This window comes from Eutrigla gurnardus (assembly GCF_963514095.1).
Source record: "Eutrigla gurnardus genome assembly, chromosome: 12".
Classification (NCBI taxonomy): domain Eukaryota; kingdom Metazoa; phylum Chordata; class Actinopteri; order Perciformes; family Triglidae; genus Eutrigla; species Eutrigla gurnardus.
The window spans coordinates 14,788,982-14,808,995 of NC_139926.1; the positions used below are offsets into that span (position 1 = coordinate 14,788,982).

Consider the following 20,014-nt stretch of genomic DNA (forward strand, 5'->3'; position numbering starts at 1 on the left):
AGGGTAAACCTGTTCAGTAATAAGTAGTGATGGAAGAAAATATAGGGGATAGGCTCGACATAAAGCAGTGGATTAAGATACATATCTTCAAGTGTTAGCGTGTGTTTGGGAAAAGGTAGCGAGAACATTTGTAGATAGAGGAAAAGCAAATAACAAAAAAGAGAAGAAAAATATACATCAAACATTATCTGCATCCGTGTTTGCTTGCTTGTTTGTTTGCTTAAGAGCATCACAACACGATATGTGTGTGCATCGGCCAATCCAATTCGGAGAAGTTCACGTTGGTAATGTTTGCCAGATTTGGAAACCTACACTATTGTTTAACTGTGTGTGTGTGTGTGTGTGTGTGTGTGTGTGTGTATCTGGCAGTCATTAGTTTAGACCTGTCTCCCTGAGCTGCCAGTGTCATCCATTGTGTGGGCTGCCTGTAGTCATCCATTTCCCCTACTGCCCTACCCGGCCACATCCATCTCCACTCAGTCAGACACACTGAAAACTGTGTCACTCTTAAATGCGTGTGTGTGTGTGTGACAGAGAGAGAGAGAGAGAGAGAGAGAGAGAGAGAGAGAGAGAGAGACAGAGAGAGAGAGAGAGAGAGAGAGAGAGAGAGAGAGAGAGAGAGAGAGAGAGAGAGAATGTATTCCTCTTGGCTCGTGTGCTTTTGATTGACAGCATGGCAACCATGAGTCAGTCCAGGCCTAATAGTCTTTGTGTATCCTTCTGTCCTTCGCCGTGACTATCTACGTGTCTGCCGCCTTGAGGTTTGTGCGTTTGCATTCCGAGGCCATTCTGGCTGACCAAGTTTCACGACAAATACAGAATTTTTTCCTTGATAAAATTACTACTAGCACCGTAAATCCATCTATCCGTTCATTTTCAGGGTCATAGTGGCAGCCGACTGAGCAAGATAGCCCGGATCTCCCTCTCCTTTCTCACTAGCCAACTCCTTCAGCTCTTCATGGGAATTTCTGAGCCTTTGCCAGGCAAAATGAGATATGTAATCCCCCTGACGTGTCCTGCCTTCCTGTTCTCTTCCCAGTTGGGCGTGCTAGCAATGCCGCTTGAGAGAGATATCCAGGAGGCATCCTAAACAGATAGCAGAACCACCTCAACTTACTCCTTTTGGCATGATGGAGCACTTCTACTTCAAGCTCCTTCTTGATGTCTCAGCTCCTCACCCTACCTCCTGTGAACTTGGTTGCTGCTAGTATCCGAGTATCTGGAACCTTCTTATTTTGCTCACAGCCTAAAGCACACCATGGGTGAGGGTTGGAAATTAGATTGACTAGCAAATGGAGAGAGATCGAATTGCAATATTGCTGAGGCTGTGCCAGTTCTTCTGTTGGCCTCGCTCAGCATCTCACCCTCACTTGTGCACAAAACCAAAATACTTGAATTCTTTCACTTGGAGTAATGACTTTCTTCCAACCAGAAGAGAGCAATCCAGTAATTTCTGGAAGCGCACCATGGCCACCCACAATGCTAATGCAATTTGAAATAAGGGAGACGGATCATGTTCCATCGTGCAGATTTTGGAGCCAATCGATCACCTCAGCAGATGATTTCACTAGTAGGCTAATTCCCTCTTCTGGTCTGTGTTTTTAAAATTGTAAGGCATCTGACATATCTCTCAAAGGTATTACAGCAGCCAAAATAATTTGATCTTCTGACGTATTTTCCCACCAGAACTGTAAGGAATCAACTCTAAGAAATAACAAGGAAAAAGATGAAACGTACTGCCACAGTCATGGGTTTTTGCTTAGTCCGTTTACTGTTTTATCTTGTAAGTTCACTCTCCTCATTTGTCATGTCTAGTTTTACTTCCTGTCCTTGTTTTTCCACATCTGTGATTGTCTGCCATGCCCTGATTCGTTCCACCATCCGCCAAAGTCAACCTTTTCTCAAAACAATACAAAAGGATACTTTAGGTGAACAAATATAATGGCCATTATGTGACTAATCAAATAAAATGCATCACATCCGATGACTGAATGGATGAGATTGCCTTTTCATTGCAAACAATATTGGTCCTACATTATATCAAACACTAATATGTAAAGGTAGTTTAATCCAATTCCCTTAATTGTATCATTGATTTCCCCACAGCTTCAACAACACCCTCTTAATGGCACAGTGAATTGTTAAATACAACTTACATAAACTAAATAAATAAAATTAATTAATTAATTAACTCCATAAATTCTCCCTTATTAGCTTTGATGATAATTGCAATTGATGACAACATGCATAAAGCTGCTCCATCAAATCAAACCGGCCTTTCAGGCTGGTATTTGCCCAGGGGAAGGGAGGTATTCTAGCTGCTAACATTGAATCATAACCTTAATGAAAGACTAAAAAACACACAGAAAAAAGAATCAGAATGAATTATTTTGGAAAGGAAAGAGAGGGACAGCTAGAGTGAGAGCGGGGAAGGGAGGCGGACACTTGTTGACATTTCTAAGGGTTGGTAGCATCAAAGCGCCTGTGATCTGCCTCTCGCTCCATGTGTTAACATGAAGTCTTGGAGCAGGCATGCTATCCCCTGTGCTGGTTGGAATCGAATATCTGAATGCAATTTAAATGTTTTCTACGAGAGTCAAGTGTGGGAGAAGAGAGAAGACGAAGAGTTTGGTAAGTTGGTTGGTGGTCAAACCAAGGTGGCTGGTCCATAAAACAGATGCATATTGAGGAGTTCAAGACATATGGGAGGGTGATCTTTGGAACAACATGATGGTTTCACTTATTTTATATCAACACATACATCTTAACATATAAAAGATAATGCTGTCAAATTGGGATTTTTATTTTGGAAAGAAAGCATTATTTTCACCAAGGAAAAGAGTCCGGAATCTCCATACTTTGATGACAAAAAGAAAAGAAAAACAGTACAAACAACAACTTTTGAATGTATTAAGGTAATCACATTAATTCAAGGGCATACTTGAAAACCTGAAAAGGCCCCGTGGAGATTTTATTGAAAAAATAGTTGAATATTTTACTCTTGGCCTGACCGGTCAGCACAAAAGCTAATGATATCCCATTTAGATAGAAAACACAGTAAATATATTCCTTGAATATATCCAAACAAGACTCAACAAATGAACAAAGTACCTTGCAGGACAATACAAACCTTTCTCAATCTTTCCCAGCATGAATAGGATGCACAGGTAGAGGTGTGCAATACAAACACGGGCTTAGAGGTAAGTGTAAAGACGGTAAAATGCAACAGTTTGGCATATCACAGTCAACCCTGCTCTATAACTGACATGAGAATGATAGTTTAATATTTGTACCAAAAAAAAGAAAATATGAGCACCTGCAGGGTTGGAAATCCTTCTTACATAATTGTCCAGAGAAAGACGAATGGAAACAAAAATAAGAGAATCACATAATAAAATAAATACAAACAGAGAGACAGGAGAGGGGGAGTAGACAGAGTAGAAAGGAAATAACTATGATGTGAGTTTTCATTGGAACCCTGGGGACGCATGTGATGAGTTGAAGAGAGGCATGTTTGCCTCGTCTGGTTTACACAGCGAAATGACCCTGCAATACACACTGTGGGCCCTCTTACCACACACACACACACACACACACACACACACACACACACACACACACACACACACACACACACACACACACATACACACACACACACACACACACACACACACACACACACACAAACACAATCACACACACACACACACACAGGCACAAACTCAAGCACACACACACCTGACTTGGAGGAGAGCAGCAATGTTGGCAAGGGGGAGTAGGGAAGATTTGCTGGTGAATTAAACAAACACGTTTCACTGTAAATCGTGATTCGATGAGCTATTCCCATCATGTAACTGAGGTTTTTTAAACGGTGGTGTTGTATTGATGGCGCTCTGATGCATAGTCCTGAAAAACGTCTCAGAGGGAGCGGGACATCAAGTTCTCCTTCAAAAGGTAGAATGCGTGGGGTTCACACTAAATATTTAACTAGAATATGAATTGCGATGACAACCATCACTGTTATGTACAACCTGTGCGAATGCAGCTAATGATATGATTTCCCTTCCTCTGTATCTTTTGGTGTCTCTCCCGCTAGTTCAAAAGGATTTATGTAGAAGCTTCCAAATTGTCCCATTTTATTACAGGGTGCCTGTCTCTACAGAGCCTTACAGCAACGGTCCCATTTTCATTGAGTGCAGAATGAAACTGCAATGACTGGATTATCACCACTATGTTTTCACATGAAGTGTGTTAAACTTTAGATTGAAAATGATTCTGAAACATATTCCTCTGTTCTGTTAAACTGTTAAATCAGCATTCGGTTTTCATTAAGCTGGAAAAGAATGCTGTCAGGCTACAAATCAGACACATTTAAATTCAATTTAAAGTGACAGACAGAATGTCAATTAATCGGTGTACTAGTTACACGTACTGTGTAAAGACAGTGGCATTTAACAGCTAATATATGGAACTCAAATGTGTCACCTACTTTATTTTACAAACTTTGACTGCACACTGGGTTGATTTAAGATTCACCGTGTAAAAAAGCATTGGCCCTGGTTTAGACGTTGTATTGCTCATAAACAAGGGGATCCATTGTAGAATATATGGAGGGAATTGTAATGCATTCCAAATTCATGTAAATATAAGTTTGCAAGACATTGTCAAGAACATGCCAGTTACCCATGGAGGGCTTGTTGATAGCTTAGTACAGTAATATACATGTGTATTGTATTCAGAGTGGTATGGTCTCATCATATGACATCATCTCCCCTCTCTCTGGGGTTTTGCTATGTATATCAGCAGCCACTGTAGCATTTTGTTACCGTAATCAGACATTTGTGGTGTGTTTCTAAAGTGGTATTAAAACATTTCTACAAATAATCATGTCTTAAAGTGGATTTCACTTCGTCTATAGCTTCTTGAGGAAGCCCTGGCTTTTTGAAGACGTTTCTCCTCTCATCCAAGAAGCTTCTACGGTTCTAACTGACTAGTGGGGAGTTTAGGTATTTAACCTCTTGTCGGGTCGTTAAAACGGTGACTCCTGGACCCACTCAGCCTTCAAATGAAACTTGAGTCTTTAGCACTTTGGTGGGGGCAAGTGGGTCCCGAGCCATCAAGTGAACTATTCTCATGGGGTGAATGGGAGTCTGATGGGTCGTCTGGGAGTTGTTGACCCAGGACTGATGGACTGCATTGAATGTGGCTGATAGGTTATGTCTTAATCCACCTCCTCTGTTGAGAGATGGTCATTCCAGGTTGACAAAAATTGCTTTTTTAACCCCTCTCTCAAACCATATGTCTTCCTTGGCCAGAATGCTAACATTGTTGTCCTCAAAAGAGTGTCCCTTGTCTTTCCCCTAACTTGTGTTCCAGTGGGTGGTGCAAGTCAAAAAGCAGGTATTGATCAGTGTGTGCATGGGTTTCCTCTAAATGTTCAATGTTGAGGTTTCTATCATCTTGAGTGTGCAATGTAAAATCCAAAAAGGCAGGACTATTTCTTCTGGCATCCTCCCAGTGAACCAGACTGATGCGGTCTGTGAAGGCTTTAACCTCATGTTTTCATTTTGACCTGTGCATCGTCCACATATCTGAATCAGTGGCAACCTCTTCCATATAGAGGTTTGCCACCATAGGAGCCCTTGGCCCAGTTGTGCTTCTGCCTGTAGAAACCATCATTTTACTGAAAGTAGGTGGTGGCCAGTCGTCCAGTTGCCGACAATAGAGCTTTCAAAGATTACCATGACCTGGATGAATCTGCACAGTCATCCAGCTCTTTTTGATCTGTTTTCTTACCACAGTATTGCAGTGAAGTTATATTTTGATACATCCTTTTTAGTAACGTAGTAGTAGTTCTAAAGTCAAATTGTTGACATTGTAGTGCACTATACTTTACATATATGAACAACAGATTTAGTGAACTAGGTGTAGAATGTTATAGCGGGGAGGGGGGGTATGGAAAGAAAAAAGAAAAATCAGACCCAAGAAACCCCCCCCCCCCAAAAAGAAGAAAAACATTCTGTGGCATCACAGCCCTGCATGCACACCAGCTCTAATGACTCTGCTCATTAGTATGACTCTCATGGCGGATCACCCCATTAATAATCCATGGCTGTGATGGCGGCCTTGACAGAGAGGGTGGGCCACAGGGATGTTGCCTCAGAGAGTGCAGCTCTGTCACTTGCACATGCCTAAAGAGGCTCACAAGACCCTCTGTGAGTGGATGTATACATCCATGAGGAAGACGTGTGCAGGAAAAGATGTTTGGGATAAGTTATTGTGAGCACTGCATACACAGATGTTTACAGTTGTCCCAATTCACCTTGTTGGCATTATTCAGATAAATGCACCCTGCAGGACACTTGCTCATGAGCATGCACCCACATGTGGGCACCTTATTAAACATGGCCCCTGATGGCTATTCGAGCCCCCAGGAGCTGAAGCCAATTATTGAAAATACTAAACAATACACACAGAATAAATAATACATCATCATGTTCACCCTTTATGAATAATACATATCTCCATGTTGACAACTGTTCACAGCGGATGTATATTTATTTGTGTGTGTGTATAGCTGATCTAGATCTTTTTTCCACAAAGTCATTTGTGTGATTAATTCCATACCATGAAAACATTTGTGTTACACAGCATGAGAAGTTTGTCAGCACGGCAAGGATTAATGCATGCTCTGATCACCTTGGTGTTAAAAAAATGTGTTTATGTGGCGTGATCATAACTGTGTACCAAAGTTTAACGGATATTTAATATTTTTCAATGGCTGCTAACTGGAGAACTGCCCGCTTGTGATTTAGCCAAAAATTCTATATTTGTCGAAGATATTAAATCTGGGACTGCATCGACTGCTTAGTCATTTTCTTTCTGCTCCTTTTGGCCTTTTCACCAATTAATATAATTTCATCAGCCATCTGTCAAATGAAGCATGTTTTGAGATTTAATTACTGTATATAACATTTTATATACAGAGGGTTACCGTAATGCAATACAATTAATAAATAGATGAATAAATACACGTTTTGCTCAAAAGTTGGTATACTGTGTGCGTTCCAGGGTCGGAGAAAGAGAGAACATTAATGAGCGTATCCGTATTAATATTGACAATAATTTTAGAACAAATTATAATGCACTCCTACATCCATGATCCTGTAACACTGAGCTCCCTGCGCTCAACACTTCCCCACCGAAGTCAAGCAAGGCTTTAAATTATTTACTTCAGCCCTCCCAAGAGTCTGGCAAGGGGCTCCACTGTCTATTGTTGAATCCTCCACACACACCAGCACACACTCATAGACACCAACATCTACTTTTCACTCTGGAGGCCATGAAGTAAATCACTTCACCTCTATTAGCAGAGGCAGACAGCAGTAGATGTGTGGGTACATGTAATCTAAAGGAAACACTAGCATTTATACTGTAAGATTTCCAAAGGGATGCATGGCAGCCTGCGACAACAAAGCACGGATATAGGAGAAATAAAGACGTAAAAGAAGAAAAATCATACGCATACAACAGTAAAATAGTTATTAATAAAGAGAAATAACTTTGACACTAGTAACTAAGGAAAGAGTGACACAGAAGGGAGAAACAGAGGAAAAGGGGGGCTGTGTTATAGGAACATCTCAATGACAGTAGGTGGATCAATACAAAAGGTCATGAAATAGGAGCCAAATTTGACGGGTACCAGCAAAGTGGTACGATCTAACCCTGAAGTATACAATGGAAGATACACAGTCTGCAGTAGAAATCCACTAAGCTTTTGCTGGCTAACAAAGAAAAGCGAAACAAACAAACTGTTTGGATAACAGATATTTATATTCAATACCTACCAATATAACAAAAAAATGAATACTCAAAACTTAAAACAATACTAATCTGCCAATCCACCAGCCTCCCACGTACCCAACCAAGCAACCAGCCAATCGCCAATCCAATCAGCCATAGAGAGTAAAACATCCTTACCTTGGCAATCTGGACACACCAATTGAGCAACAGCTGGGATCCGATGTTGTCCTTGTGCTCGTGGACATAGTCGAGCAGGCACCCATGGGGCATCAGTTGTGTGACCAGCTGGATGGTGGGACTCAGGCAGACACCCAGCAGGCGGACCAGGTGGGGGTGCTCCATGCTAGCCATGATCAGGGCCTCCTGAATGAGACGGATGTACACTCAGGCATGTGGCGGGAAAGGTTTGGGGCTGGAGGTTGACAGAAATCTGAAATATTCTATAATAATGTGTCAACAGATTCTCCAGTGGTTCATTTCAGGCAACAGCAAACTGTTTTCACAAAAAAAAACACAAAAAAAACAGAAAATGGATTACTGCATATTATTGTTGTGATTTAAGATAGTTCTTTGTAAACGAGTTTTACCCTGAAATTCTGTCCTAAACTTACAGGTACCGCTGTGGTAGTAATTCATTGGATAAAGCTGTACATGGACACTAGACATCCCGCTACACAACACAATAGGCTCCTTTATTGATGACTTTGCAGCTACCTAGAATGTGTTCCTATTGGCATTTTCAGATAAAAAAAAAACAAATCTGTGTGCAGAGGAGTAGCATATTTGTTATGTGTGGGGTTTTTTAGTGTGGAAAAAAACAGGTAGTCTTCCAGTGAGTGTCAAAAGACAAATGGCAGAGCAAAAGTTCAAAGACTCAACCCACTGGCAGAGAGTTTATCGTGTTTACAAGTGCAGACTGAACTGCCAAAGACCATATGATCCCTTATTCTGTTTAAGGCTCAAGTTTCTCTTGAAGAGAGCAGCAAGGTTCCACAGAAACAGTTGATTATTATTCATAACCTCAACATCAAAGTGAATCACGGCTTCACAAGAATGTCAGCATACTTTGTAGTAAACTTAAAAATGTAGCAACTACACCAAGGTGAGATGCTATAAATTGCGTGTCATTGTCCTTTAACGCACAGTAATAGTGGTGTCTTTCCACTACGTGTTAAGGTTAACTTGGAGTGCTTTCTAGGTGTGGTTTATTACCACAGTACATTGTTTGCATGTCTTATCCCGTTTGTTTGACACTCATATAGAATAATACGGAGCAGAGCATTAACGAAAAGAACATACGTTAATCTTCATACACGTGGGAAACAGCATTACTGAACGCAATTTCCAAGGACAAAACACAAGGGTTTCTCCTGCTGCAGTGAAAATAAGCCTTCAGCAGCATTTTGGCTTTTGAAAGGAACGACATACTGTAGCACACTCTGTCTGCCTGTAGCAACTGTTATGATTACATATGCACACAAACATGCACACTCTCACACACATGCACTACGCACACTTGCATGACCATCTTGCTGGGTACTGACACCCTGTCCACTTGTTAGGGGCTGGCAGCAGGGAGGCGGTATTGGCATTTTGTTGCTGGGCCAAACATTTTGCAATCTTTTGATTGCTTTTCAAAAGGAGAAGCTTCCCTGCTCTAAATGCCCCATAGGTATGGAGTGGGAAACTCTACACACACATACACCGCGTACACGCAATCAAGGAAAATCAATCCTCAGTGACATTCTTTAAACAGTCAGTGGCAAGTGAACGTGGTCTACAGCTCGAAGGTCACCAGGCAAAAAGCCCCCGGCTTAGTTGCCAGGAAAAAATGTTCGCAATGTACATTTCTGCAAACATTCTGTCAGCGCAAGTGATGTAGTATATTAAGCGACCCTTATTAAAAAGTGACACGTGGTATAATAAAGTATATAACATGTGAGAACCTCCACTAAGGATGGGACAAACATAAGCCTTCCTAAATTAATCTGTGAATTTTCCTCTTTTCCACACAACTTTAAGGATACCCAGCATGCCATGTAAATAAGCATCCTCCCCTATGCCTACATTTTCATTGTGCGGCTGTGGCAATAGGGTTATAAGGGGTCACCCTCTAACTGGAAGATTGGTGGTTCAATCCCCAGTCCCTTCCCTGGAGCAAGATACTGAAGCCCAAATTGTTTCCGGAAGGCTGTGGCATCAGTGTGTGAACGGTAACATCCCGACCCTGAGGTTGGATCTGTGTGTGAATGGAGTAAATGTTGTGTACAGCACTTTGAGGTGATGGGAAGGCGCTATGCAAGTGCAAGTCCATTTACCATATTCTGTCACCCCGTCCAATTGAGTGATGAATGGTGCATGTACATGAATATGCATTGTTTACGGTTTTACATCTCTATTCCTCTAGTTGAGCCCTTTACCAGCCTCTTTTGTTTCCCTATATCTTCTTTTAGTACTGATATCTGGTTCTCTGATTGTGAGACCAGCCCTCGAAGCCCATAGGGCACTAAATTAGTCACACGTAGGATATTCATCAAAGATGTCTTGAAGAAGATAGAAATGCTAACACTCCAAAACTCTCCCTCTTAGACTGTCAAACCAAGTGCAAAGCATGAGTGCATTTGAGTTGCTTTCAATGTGTGTGTGTGTGTGTGTGTGTGTGTGTGTCCGCATCTATATGTCTACGTGTGTTGATGGAGGTTATTTCATCTGCATTGCATCATCATAGGGTGATAATTTTGATTCCCCCCCACTTTTCCTTTTGAAATGAGCCGTGCTGTGAATATTTTATAAATGGGGCCTTGTGCACTGTGCTGGCAGCCTGTGGCATGGTGTGTGTGGATGTGGGTGTATGTAGGGGTCCTAAGGGTCCCTCATGGTTTCTATTCGGGTGTCTTTGGGATCGGAACTTGGTTCTTAATAGCTTCATTTCATCAGTGGAGCTGATTAACAAAGACTGAGAAGGGGTTTCATTGTTCTGATGACAGCATATATGATAGCCATATAAGATGGCTAAAAATGAACCATGCTTCACCGTAGCAACAGTGTCCTGATATACATTGCATCTGCTGGACTAGACTAAACAAACTTGGCTTCAATGCTTTGATATAAAAAAAATACAACTTGAGAAAGAAAGTAGGTAATTTTGGTAAAACTCGACTTTGGAAAGTTATTGTTGCAATTGAGTTTTCACAATACTCACGTCCATGAACTCCACATTAGCCTTGGGTCCCGTGGCCTCACTTAGGATTTTAATGGCTACAGGAATCTTCACTGTTTCGCCTTCTGGGACCCAAATACCCTGAAGAAACACAACAGATGAGTCATACCGAACGCAAAGTCCCAAAACTCAAATTCACCAACATCCTATTAAAATAGACATGTTAAAGATTTGAAAAGGATGAATCTTAATTATATAAATTAGGGAGGTTTCATCAGCTTTCTTAATAACCATCTCTCACTGGCAGCGTATGTGATGTTCTGCGTGCTGTATGATTAACACTGATTTTGTCCTTCAAAAAGACTTGGGCAAAACTATTTAATCATTTTGAAGTATCCAATTTCAGGTGGGATTAAAGTGATTTAGCAGCTGCCAACGTGGTCAAAGCATTTAACGGAGGAGAGAAATAAAGTGCCTCTCAACTTTTTTTCCCTAAATGTTTCAAATGGGTCCCACCTTTGTTCTGCCTCGATGTGAATACATATCCGCAGTGGCAGCAGGGCCAACACCTCTGCTCGTACATTTAAAACACTTCCTGCCGAAACTGTAATTTAAATATGATGCCTCCTTTTGAAACACAATCTGACTACCTGCAATTGTGTAGATGAGTATTATAAGGCAAGGGAATTTTATTTGTATAGCACCTTTCAACAACAGGGAAATTCAAAGTGCTTCGAATGAAGAATGAATTGCTATGTTTACCTCAAACTAACTGCATTCAGGATTATGTAAAGTTGTACATTTTTTTCCTAGCTACCAAATGTAACTGAATATAGCACCTACTATTTTCAAAATCACACCTATTGTCCTAAATGCTACAGTTGAAACAATAATGCTGCTACTAACTGTGTTTATATGGACTATTTCTGAATGCCCAAAAACATATTTCCCATTGTATTCTAACCTTTTAAATACATTTTTGAATAATATTGTTAGTCATTAATATCCTTTATAAATTTAGTGTCCAATGTGAACCAGATTTTGGAGCTCGGTTTGACATTCAGGTCAACACCTCCCGATCTAAGCACATTATCAGGCATTATTATGCATTTCATTCATATTAAAATACTCATTCCTCACAACGACTGCAGAGCAGATTTTGGGATACATTTTGAAACCGAAGTGCTCCCATCTGCGTCTTTGTGCGTATGCCAGTAGAACACACATTCTAACCAAAACATGGTCGCTTCTATGGCACCACTAGTGGTCAAAACTCTACAGGGGTCCTTTAAAAGAGTTATATTGAGGCATTTAGGTGATAAGAAAAGAGAAGCAAAATATAAAAATGTACAGGTCAATCACAATACTGACCCTCAACATTAGCCCTGGCCTCTGAGTTGTGCCTGCAATAATAAGATCATGCAATCAAGCTGCTGAAGGTAGGTTATATTGCTGACTGCCTGGGGGGGATCTCAGCATCAACTAATTGTTCCTTGACCCTGATAGGGTCCAGAGATTTAGGAACCTCTCTGATACCTCACGGCCACCAAGGGAAACTGTCTAGGTCCTATAGTGTTCACTCACGAAATATTGCTTTGAAAAAGGACAACTGCACTCTTACTTCCTTACATCTGACCCAGAAATGTGCCATAATGTGAATAGATGGATCTACAAAATTACCAATTTTTTTTTTTAGTGAGAGAGTCTGTTCTTTCTAATTTCAGCTGTGTCTCTCTCCACCTCTCCCCAACTCATCATCACACTGGTGGTGACCTCAGATATCTCTTATTTCACTGTAACCTCAGGGGTCTCAGTGTCTGCTATTACTTATTCTTTTAATCGCACGCCTCCAGCCTTCCGTCTCATTTCCTGTCATTAATGATCCTGCCATTCGTCTCCCCTGTCTTTCTGTTTTTTCAAGCTCTCACATCATGATCTAAACTTTAGCAGTATATATATTAAATGCAGGCAGAAGGCTACTTTTGTTTTATGTTTGTGTGCATTTTACCTTGTATACAGTCCCGAAGGCCCCGGAGCCTAGGATCTTGACCTTTTTGAGTTCTGTCTCTTTCAGGATGCGAAGCTGGGCTTGGTTGGGTGCTGTACCACTGGGTGTTAAAGGTTCCACCAGCTAAAAACACAGATTAAAACAGAAGTCAACCAATTTTTTAATAAATGATATCACCCATATGCCAAACGACTATATTCATTTAGTTATTAGGAACACAAAACACTATCGTGTTCAAGTGTATACTTGTCCAGGCATATTTAATAACCACTTTTCTAGGAAATTTTCCACAATATGTGCCTCTATCAAGTGGAAAATTTAATTTTACTTGCACTATTGCTATAATTCAAAAGTTACATGACTGTTCCTTGAATCCGTGGCCAACTGCTGTTCCTAAAAGCTGTGAAATGCTTTACAAGGAAATTACACTGAGACTCAGCTTATTTATAATAACAACAATGCCCATTGAGTTGCATGCAATTTGAACACAATATTTACTATATTGAATCCAATTTTTAATTGCTTTAAAACCTATTAGTCTTGCTGTCTGCGGCAAAATACCTAAACTTCACAAAACAGTAGGGTAACAATGACATTTTTCTAACAAGACCAATCCAAACCCCAGAGTGCCCACTGCCATTGCATTATCACAAGTGGGAGATTTAATATGTGAGCAGAAGAGGCAGATGGAGATAGTTGGGGGAGAAAGAGGTGGGGGAGGTGGATAATTGCGGAGCCTGAAAAGGAGTTGACACTTTTGTTGTCTCATTACTCCTCAAGTGGAGGAAAGAACAGATTTAACAGCAAGTGAGGGGGAAAGATTATATGATGGGAGGGAGGGAGGAAGATGTGGAGCGGAGAGAAACTGTGGCAGAAACAACAACAACAAGACAGCGATGGAGAAGCAAGCGGCTGAATTAGTCGGAGGACGCAGGGAGCAATATAAGGAGGATTAGGAAAAGAGCGAAACATTAGAGAAGGAGGGAGGGCAAAGAGAGAAAAACAGAGCGGGAGTGTAAATCAGCCTGGCTGTGGTTGGCAGCTTATGTCCCTCTAGCTCATGGTTACCATTTGATTAAAAACAATAGCCATTCTTCATTTGAATGGAATAACAAATCAGCTTCTGCGGGGTGGAAACAAGAAGGGTGGGGGCCAAACATGCACACACAAACACAAACACACACGCTACTGCTATTCCACTGTGCAGGGAGCTGTTCGGCATTAGGGGTGCTGAAGATGTTGAGATCGCGGAGCAGCCGCAGTACAGCACAGTGGAGCTGTCCACTCTCTCACTCTGCAAGCAGTGCTGAAACCAACCATGGGCCTCATGCAGGAAGTGATATAAGAACACATTTCCTCTCATTTCTTTGTGGTTATGCTTTGTTCTTATTGTACCCACTGATTTCTGGGATTCACCAAAGGTAAGTGAACTTCCAACGAGTGGTGAAGAGCGCTCATACCAAGATATAAACATAAACATCACATTTTTTACAGTCCACAATTTAAGGAAATATGTTTTAAATTTGAGGAACATAAAGGAATCCCTGTATGCATATCATAATCCGAATAACATTATTAGATGTTTGTTTATGTTATAATGATGAAGTGATTATTATATTTTATTGTTCGCATTCAGCTTCTGAAGGGCTTACATACTGTTAAAATACATACTAGTGTTATGTTTATTTAACAGTAATTCACTACTGCTGAAGGTCTTCTTCTTACATCCTTTTATTGGTAATGCTAAACAAATGACCACACGCCTCCAGTTGTCAGTGTGATTCATCATTCAGCAGATTTGGATGGTTAAGAATGTTTGGTGCATCTGGAGTTGAATTCTCATTTCATTTTAACAGAACAATCCGAGAAAACAAAGAGAAAATAGTCACAAAAACGATTACTATAATAAGTGCGATCGTTTACATACACTATACAGCGTTGTTGTGTGGGTGACAGTGAGACACCATGGAAGTAAATCAGAGGGTTGTTAATGTCCACCTCCTCTGACCACTTTGTCAATGTTTCTTATGGTCATTAAATTCTTCATTTTGAATCAAAATGCACCAGTTTTGGCAGATAACATTTAACATTGTTTGCAGCACATTCAACTTTTGCATTAAGAATGACAGCAAGCTTCTTCTGCCTGCTATTTTTAAACTAGTTTTCTTCAGCTTTATCTCATATATATATATATATATATATATATATACACACACACACATACACAACAAGGAGTAAGTGGAGGAATAAGTGTCTACATAGGTGAGAGAAGTGCAAGTATCATAATAAGCCATATCAGTGCAATTTTGTCATTATGGAAGCTACTGTCAAAGGCAATTCACTGATACTTCTGTGCTCTGAAGAGGGAGAAAGCTCTGAAACCAGATTCTTATTCTCACTGTGGACACACGAGTGCATTAGATGATGTGCTCTTCTTGTTCCAACACAAAGGAAGAGTGCTTTCTCCTTTTATAACGGTATGGTCCCTTACCTCTTCCTAGCAGAAGTGTCCTCTCCAGTAAATTATGTCAACACCTGAGCCTCTGCGTTTCTGACCATATTCACAGCATCTGGAGACACGAAGTCTCATTTTCTCATCTCTCTCATTCAGTATGGCTTTCTTTTAGTTTGTAAAATATGTGCCCAGTGTTTGGCACTGAAGGAGCATTGCTAAAGTACACTTCATACACACGCACAACAATATAAATTGCCTAATTTTCAATCATTTTCAATATCATTAAACAAATACAGATAGATTTTCATCTAGATTTCTTCTGAAATTTAGAAAAGAATATTCGCTGGTAAATTATGTGCAATATCTGTCAAAGGTTATTCTGCCACTCTAAATGTTTTTTTTTTCCTTTAATCTTTCCACCTCCCACTATGTTTTTAATGCTTTTTAGTTTTAAACCCTAAGTGATGGTAAAGTTAGTCGACCAATATGATACAAATTTAAAGGTTTGGACTGGAAAGAAGGTGTCACAAAACTTCCACCAATATATTCCTATCCCCAATCATGCACAGTTTTCTGACAACACTATGTCTCAGTGCTTTCCCAGTGTTTCTCCCCTCTCACTGTTTCCAACTACTGCCCTGCTCACCTCTGTCTCCAGGAAGCGGCGGAGGGCTCTCTTCTTCTTGATGTTCTTCCGGCGCACAGACACCGCTACGCTCAGCACCATGATCACCACCAAAAAGAGGCCACCGATCACCCCCGCTGCGATCAGAGGGGTTCTGGAAAACAAGAAAGTGGAGGGGGAGAAAAACGCAGGAGACCGAGGGTTGAGAAGGAGCAGAGCGGATGAAAACAAAAAGATGTGTTTATACTGCCATGTGCCACACACACACACACACACACACACACACACACACACACACACACACACACACACAGGTAAGCAAAAAAAACAAAAAACAAAAAAATAATAATACTAATATAATAATTAATACATGTCTCTAAGTGCTTATGTGGATGATCCTTAAAAGACTAAACTCTATCTGGTAACAAACATCCCTCCGTGCCCTCTCATTAAAATTGAGGCTGAAAACATGGAAATAATCATCAAAGGGAATTCTCAGACCCGAATGATGCTGTCATTTGAAATCAAGCCTCTCAATAACTTTCCTGATATGCTCCCTCGTCAGAGTTGCTGTCTGCCCTCCCCCCGATGCCCTTTGTGTTGTTGTAATGAGAGAACTTAATTCAGTCAAGGCATACTGGGACTCTTATCCAAGGCTGTATATCGCAGACGGAAAGGAAACACCCCATAAAATGTTATCACAGTCGGCCAGCTTCATGAAAAGTGAATAACTCAGTATCTCCCCCACATCTCTGTCATTGGCATGCAGGGGGGGGGGGGGGGGGCAGACCCTGATGTGTATTATAGGTGTATTATAATTCATATCTGCCAATATGAGCCAACTGCAGATATGTACATCTGTCTTTATAACAGGAACAATTCTGTTTACTGTGCATAGACTGTCCACCAGAGAGCTGATTTAATGTTGTGGTCATGATTATTTGAAGGAATAGTTAGAAGTATGCTTCTTTGCTTTCTTGCAGAGTTAGATGAGAAGATCAATGCCACTTTCAAAAGTGTCTGTTAAAAATAAATTTACATGATGAATAGAGTTACGTTAGCTTAGTTTAGCAGCCTAGCAGCCCTCGGCAGCTCACAACATAGCCCGTTATCTCCTGTTGATTCATCTGCAATGAATAGTCTAGTGCTTTAGAGGCGCTGCTAGCACTTTGGACCAACCAGGCTAGCTCAATCCATGTGCATGTATCTCACACTCTTCAAAAATAATCAGTCAACAGCCATCCAACAAGAAAGGTCACCGACGATTTGAAGTACAACCAAATGCATGCATAAGGAGTCAATCGGGGAACACAGACAAATCAGACAACAGCTCCCATAATTTTAAATTAACCGGGGAAGATACTGCCAAATGGGAACATGTTCAATGAGGTAGTCAGTTTTATCAGACTGAATATTGCATGAGTAAGTGACAGGAAGTGATTAATCCAGCTTAATCAGATACACACACAATCTCTACACAAGACGCATGTTAATGCCAGGTGGAATGATAGCCTTTGAAGGCTTAGTGCAATCATGTATTTCTGATAAGCCACTTTCAGTCTTGCTCAAAAGCTGATACCTCCAACCGGTAACAGATATACAATAGCGTGACAACTCCGAGCAAGCAGCTAAGCCTGGGGTTAGCTGGGTGCCTACCGCTGTATCCTACCACAGCTATCGGAGCTCTAATAAGGGCTGATCTGTTCACCAGGTCAGCTGATTAAGACCCCATTCATCTTGTTATTGACCGTTTCAGAACGTTAGCTGTTGAGCAGATCTCTGGAATGTTTTCTCTAAAATTATAGGTATCACCTTCAGTCTCTGAAAAGGCTTCAGGACTGAATATTGCTAAAAGTAAATACTTACAAAATAGTTATCATTCTGTCTATGTAACTGTACGGCTCTGTCTTCTGAAACCTCCTGCTAGATGCGTTTCCATTTTTCCAGTCTGGTGGTCTGAGTTTAAAGTCGGGCATTGTCTTTTACCACTGTTCTGGCCTGCTGCACCGCTCTGTTCTGTTTTGGCAGCAGTGTTGTTATGCAGATCTCCAACCCATCAGTAAGTTCTTATGTGTTGGTTGCTCACTCAGCCTTGTTTTTTCCTTTTAAAAAAAAAACAAAATCATAGCCCAAACACCAAACACCAATTCTCAGCGTCACTTGATGCCACACTGTTTCTCTTATGAAATCTTGAATCCATTTGCAGTTAACTGCATTTTGTTCCCTCAGTAGCCTGAGAACAAAAGCCAGAGCGCTATCAATTCATCAAGAACCTGGGAAATTGCTTGTGCGTGCACACAAACGCACTCGCACACGTACACACACACACGCACACACACAGATGCATTAAGGACACTCAGGGATTTTGGACCTCAGAGCTAGCCATTAATCAGAGACTTTGCTTACTGTGATTCTTTTGTGTGGATGTGTGTATTACTGTGTTTGTATTTAAGCCAATGCACAGGAAATATTGTTGTACCTGTCCATCCAGCCAATACAGTCTTGCAGTCTTGGTCCAATGCACCTAAGTAAACAAACACATCATGCATCAAACGTTGCAAAATTTGTCGTATCAGAGAATAATGAGACAGGGAGTTGAGCAAGGCAATACAGCAATGGTTCACGGGTAAAAGCAAAAAAGAAAAAAAAGTTTCACATTTTTGCTGAGAATATTTGCCCTCTGTGGCCTTTTCTCTTCTGTGTTCGTTTGTTAATGCATTATACACTTTAGCAAGACTCTGAGATTTCATGTTTTTTTTTTTTATGCAGGGCTACAATTTTACAGAACACGTCTTTGGTAGCCTTCACGCATCAGGGATATATTAATAGGGATGCACAAATAACACTTTTTGCAGACCAACTACAAGTCCTTTACATTTTAGTACTTGCAGATAGTGATACAGTACTTAATAATACCACTACAGTTAAAACAAAAGCTTTGAAAAGATGAACTAATTAAAATATAACATGACGCTGTTGCTGACATTTTTCTTGCTACATGCAAAGTTTGCACCATTTAATTGTGTTAACAGTTTAACAGTTAAACAGCAATATTAGAAATAAAAAAGCTAAGCAGGACTCAGACGAGCAGCTTGTCACTTAAAGAAGAATAGCACCTGGTCCACCTTAAATGTTCCTGAGCCGGAGTGACCAGATTCTTCCTAATTTAAGGGCTAATTCCCTTCACGTTAATTATCAACTGTCCGACAAGCAAGACACTAATTTAGTTTGTTTCTCCTCAAGGGTGTTGAGGAGATGTAGCATGTATTCACTAACAAATAAACTGTACACACACTGCACTGCTACACTGTTTTCATTCATTATGTACTGGGAAACAACATGTGTTAAATTACACACTTTAGACAAAAGTAACACAAAATATAATACATAATAATAATAATAATAATAATAATAATAATAATAATAATAATACTTAAGCCATTTTGCAGTTCGTGAAAATATTATTTGCATTTCTTCATCTGTGGCCATGCACAGGATGTGTTTTTATTTGTCTGGCGTGGGCTGGATTTTTTTTCCTGTGGTAAAGGTTCCATAGACGACTGGTCAGGAACGGACAGTGAGAGACAGAAAATGTGAAACTGTCATGAAATACATTCATTTTACTCTGATTTGATTTGCATAAAGGTCTACTGTATCTGTCAATGTATTGCTTTGTCAAAGTAACTAGATGGAAGTATGTGGACTTTGCTGTGCTGGTCATATTCCTAACTCTACAAGCTGCTATAAGCCAAGATCTATTGCTTTCTCGTATATGTCCACTACAAACTTTATTGCTGTTTGTCAAAAAACACACATATGTCTGTGTGTGTGTTTTGTGTGTGTGTTTTGTGTGTGTGTGTGTGTGTGTGTGTGTGTGTGTGTAACCATGTATGACTCACAACTTAATCCTCGAGGTTCCGTTTCGGGGGTATCCACATGGGTGAATGATAACAGAGCTAT

At 40.5% G+C, this 20,014-nt stretch overlaps 1 protein-coding gene across 2 annotated transcripts in view; it reads right to left on the reverse strand.

The window, feature by feature from the left end:
• Window positions 1-20,014, reverse strand: part of erbb4b (erb-b2 receptor tyrosine kinase 4b) — a 285,517-nt gene that overhangs the window by 42,140 nt on the left and 223,363 nt on the right. The window contains exons 16-20 of one of the 2 annotated variants that reach the window (XM_084023790.1): window positions 18,534-18,578; window positions 16,076-16,208; window positions 12,975-13,097; window positions 11,009-11,107; window positions 7,984-8,166 (exon numbers count right to left, since the gene is read on the reverse strand). In XM_084023790.1, the coding sequence (XP_083879916.1) occupies window positions 7,984-8,166; window positions 11,009-11,107; window positions 12,975-13,097; window positions 16,076-16,208; window positions 18,534-18,578 (583 nt within the window). Of the gene's footprint in view, window positions 1-7,983; window positions 8,170-11,008; window positions 11,108-12,974; window positions 13,098-16,075; window positions 16,209-18,533; window positions 18,579-20,014 lie in introns of both variants that reach the window. The other variant, XM_084023789.1, reaches the window with a different exon arrangement.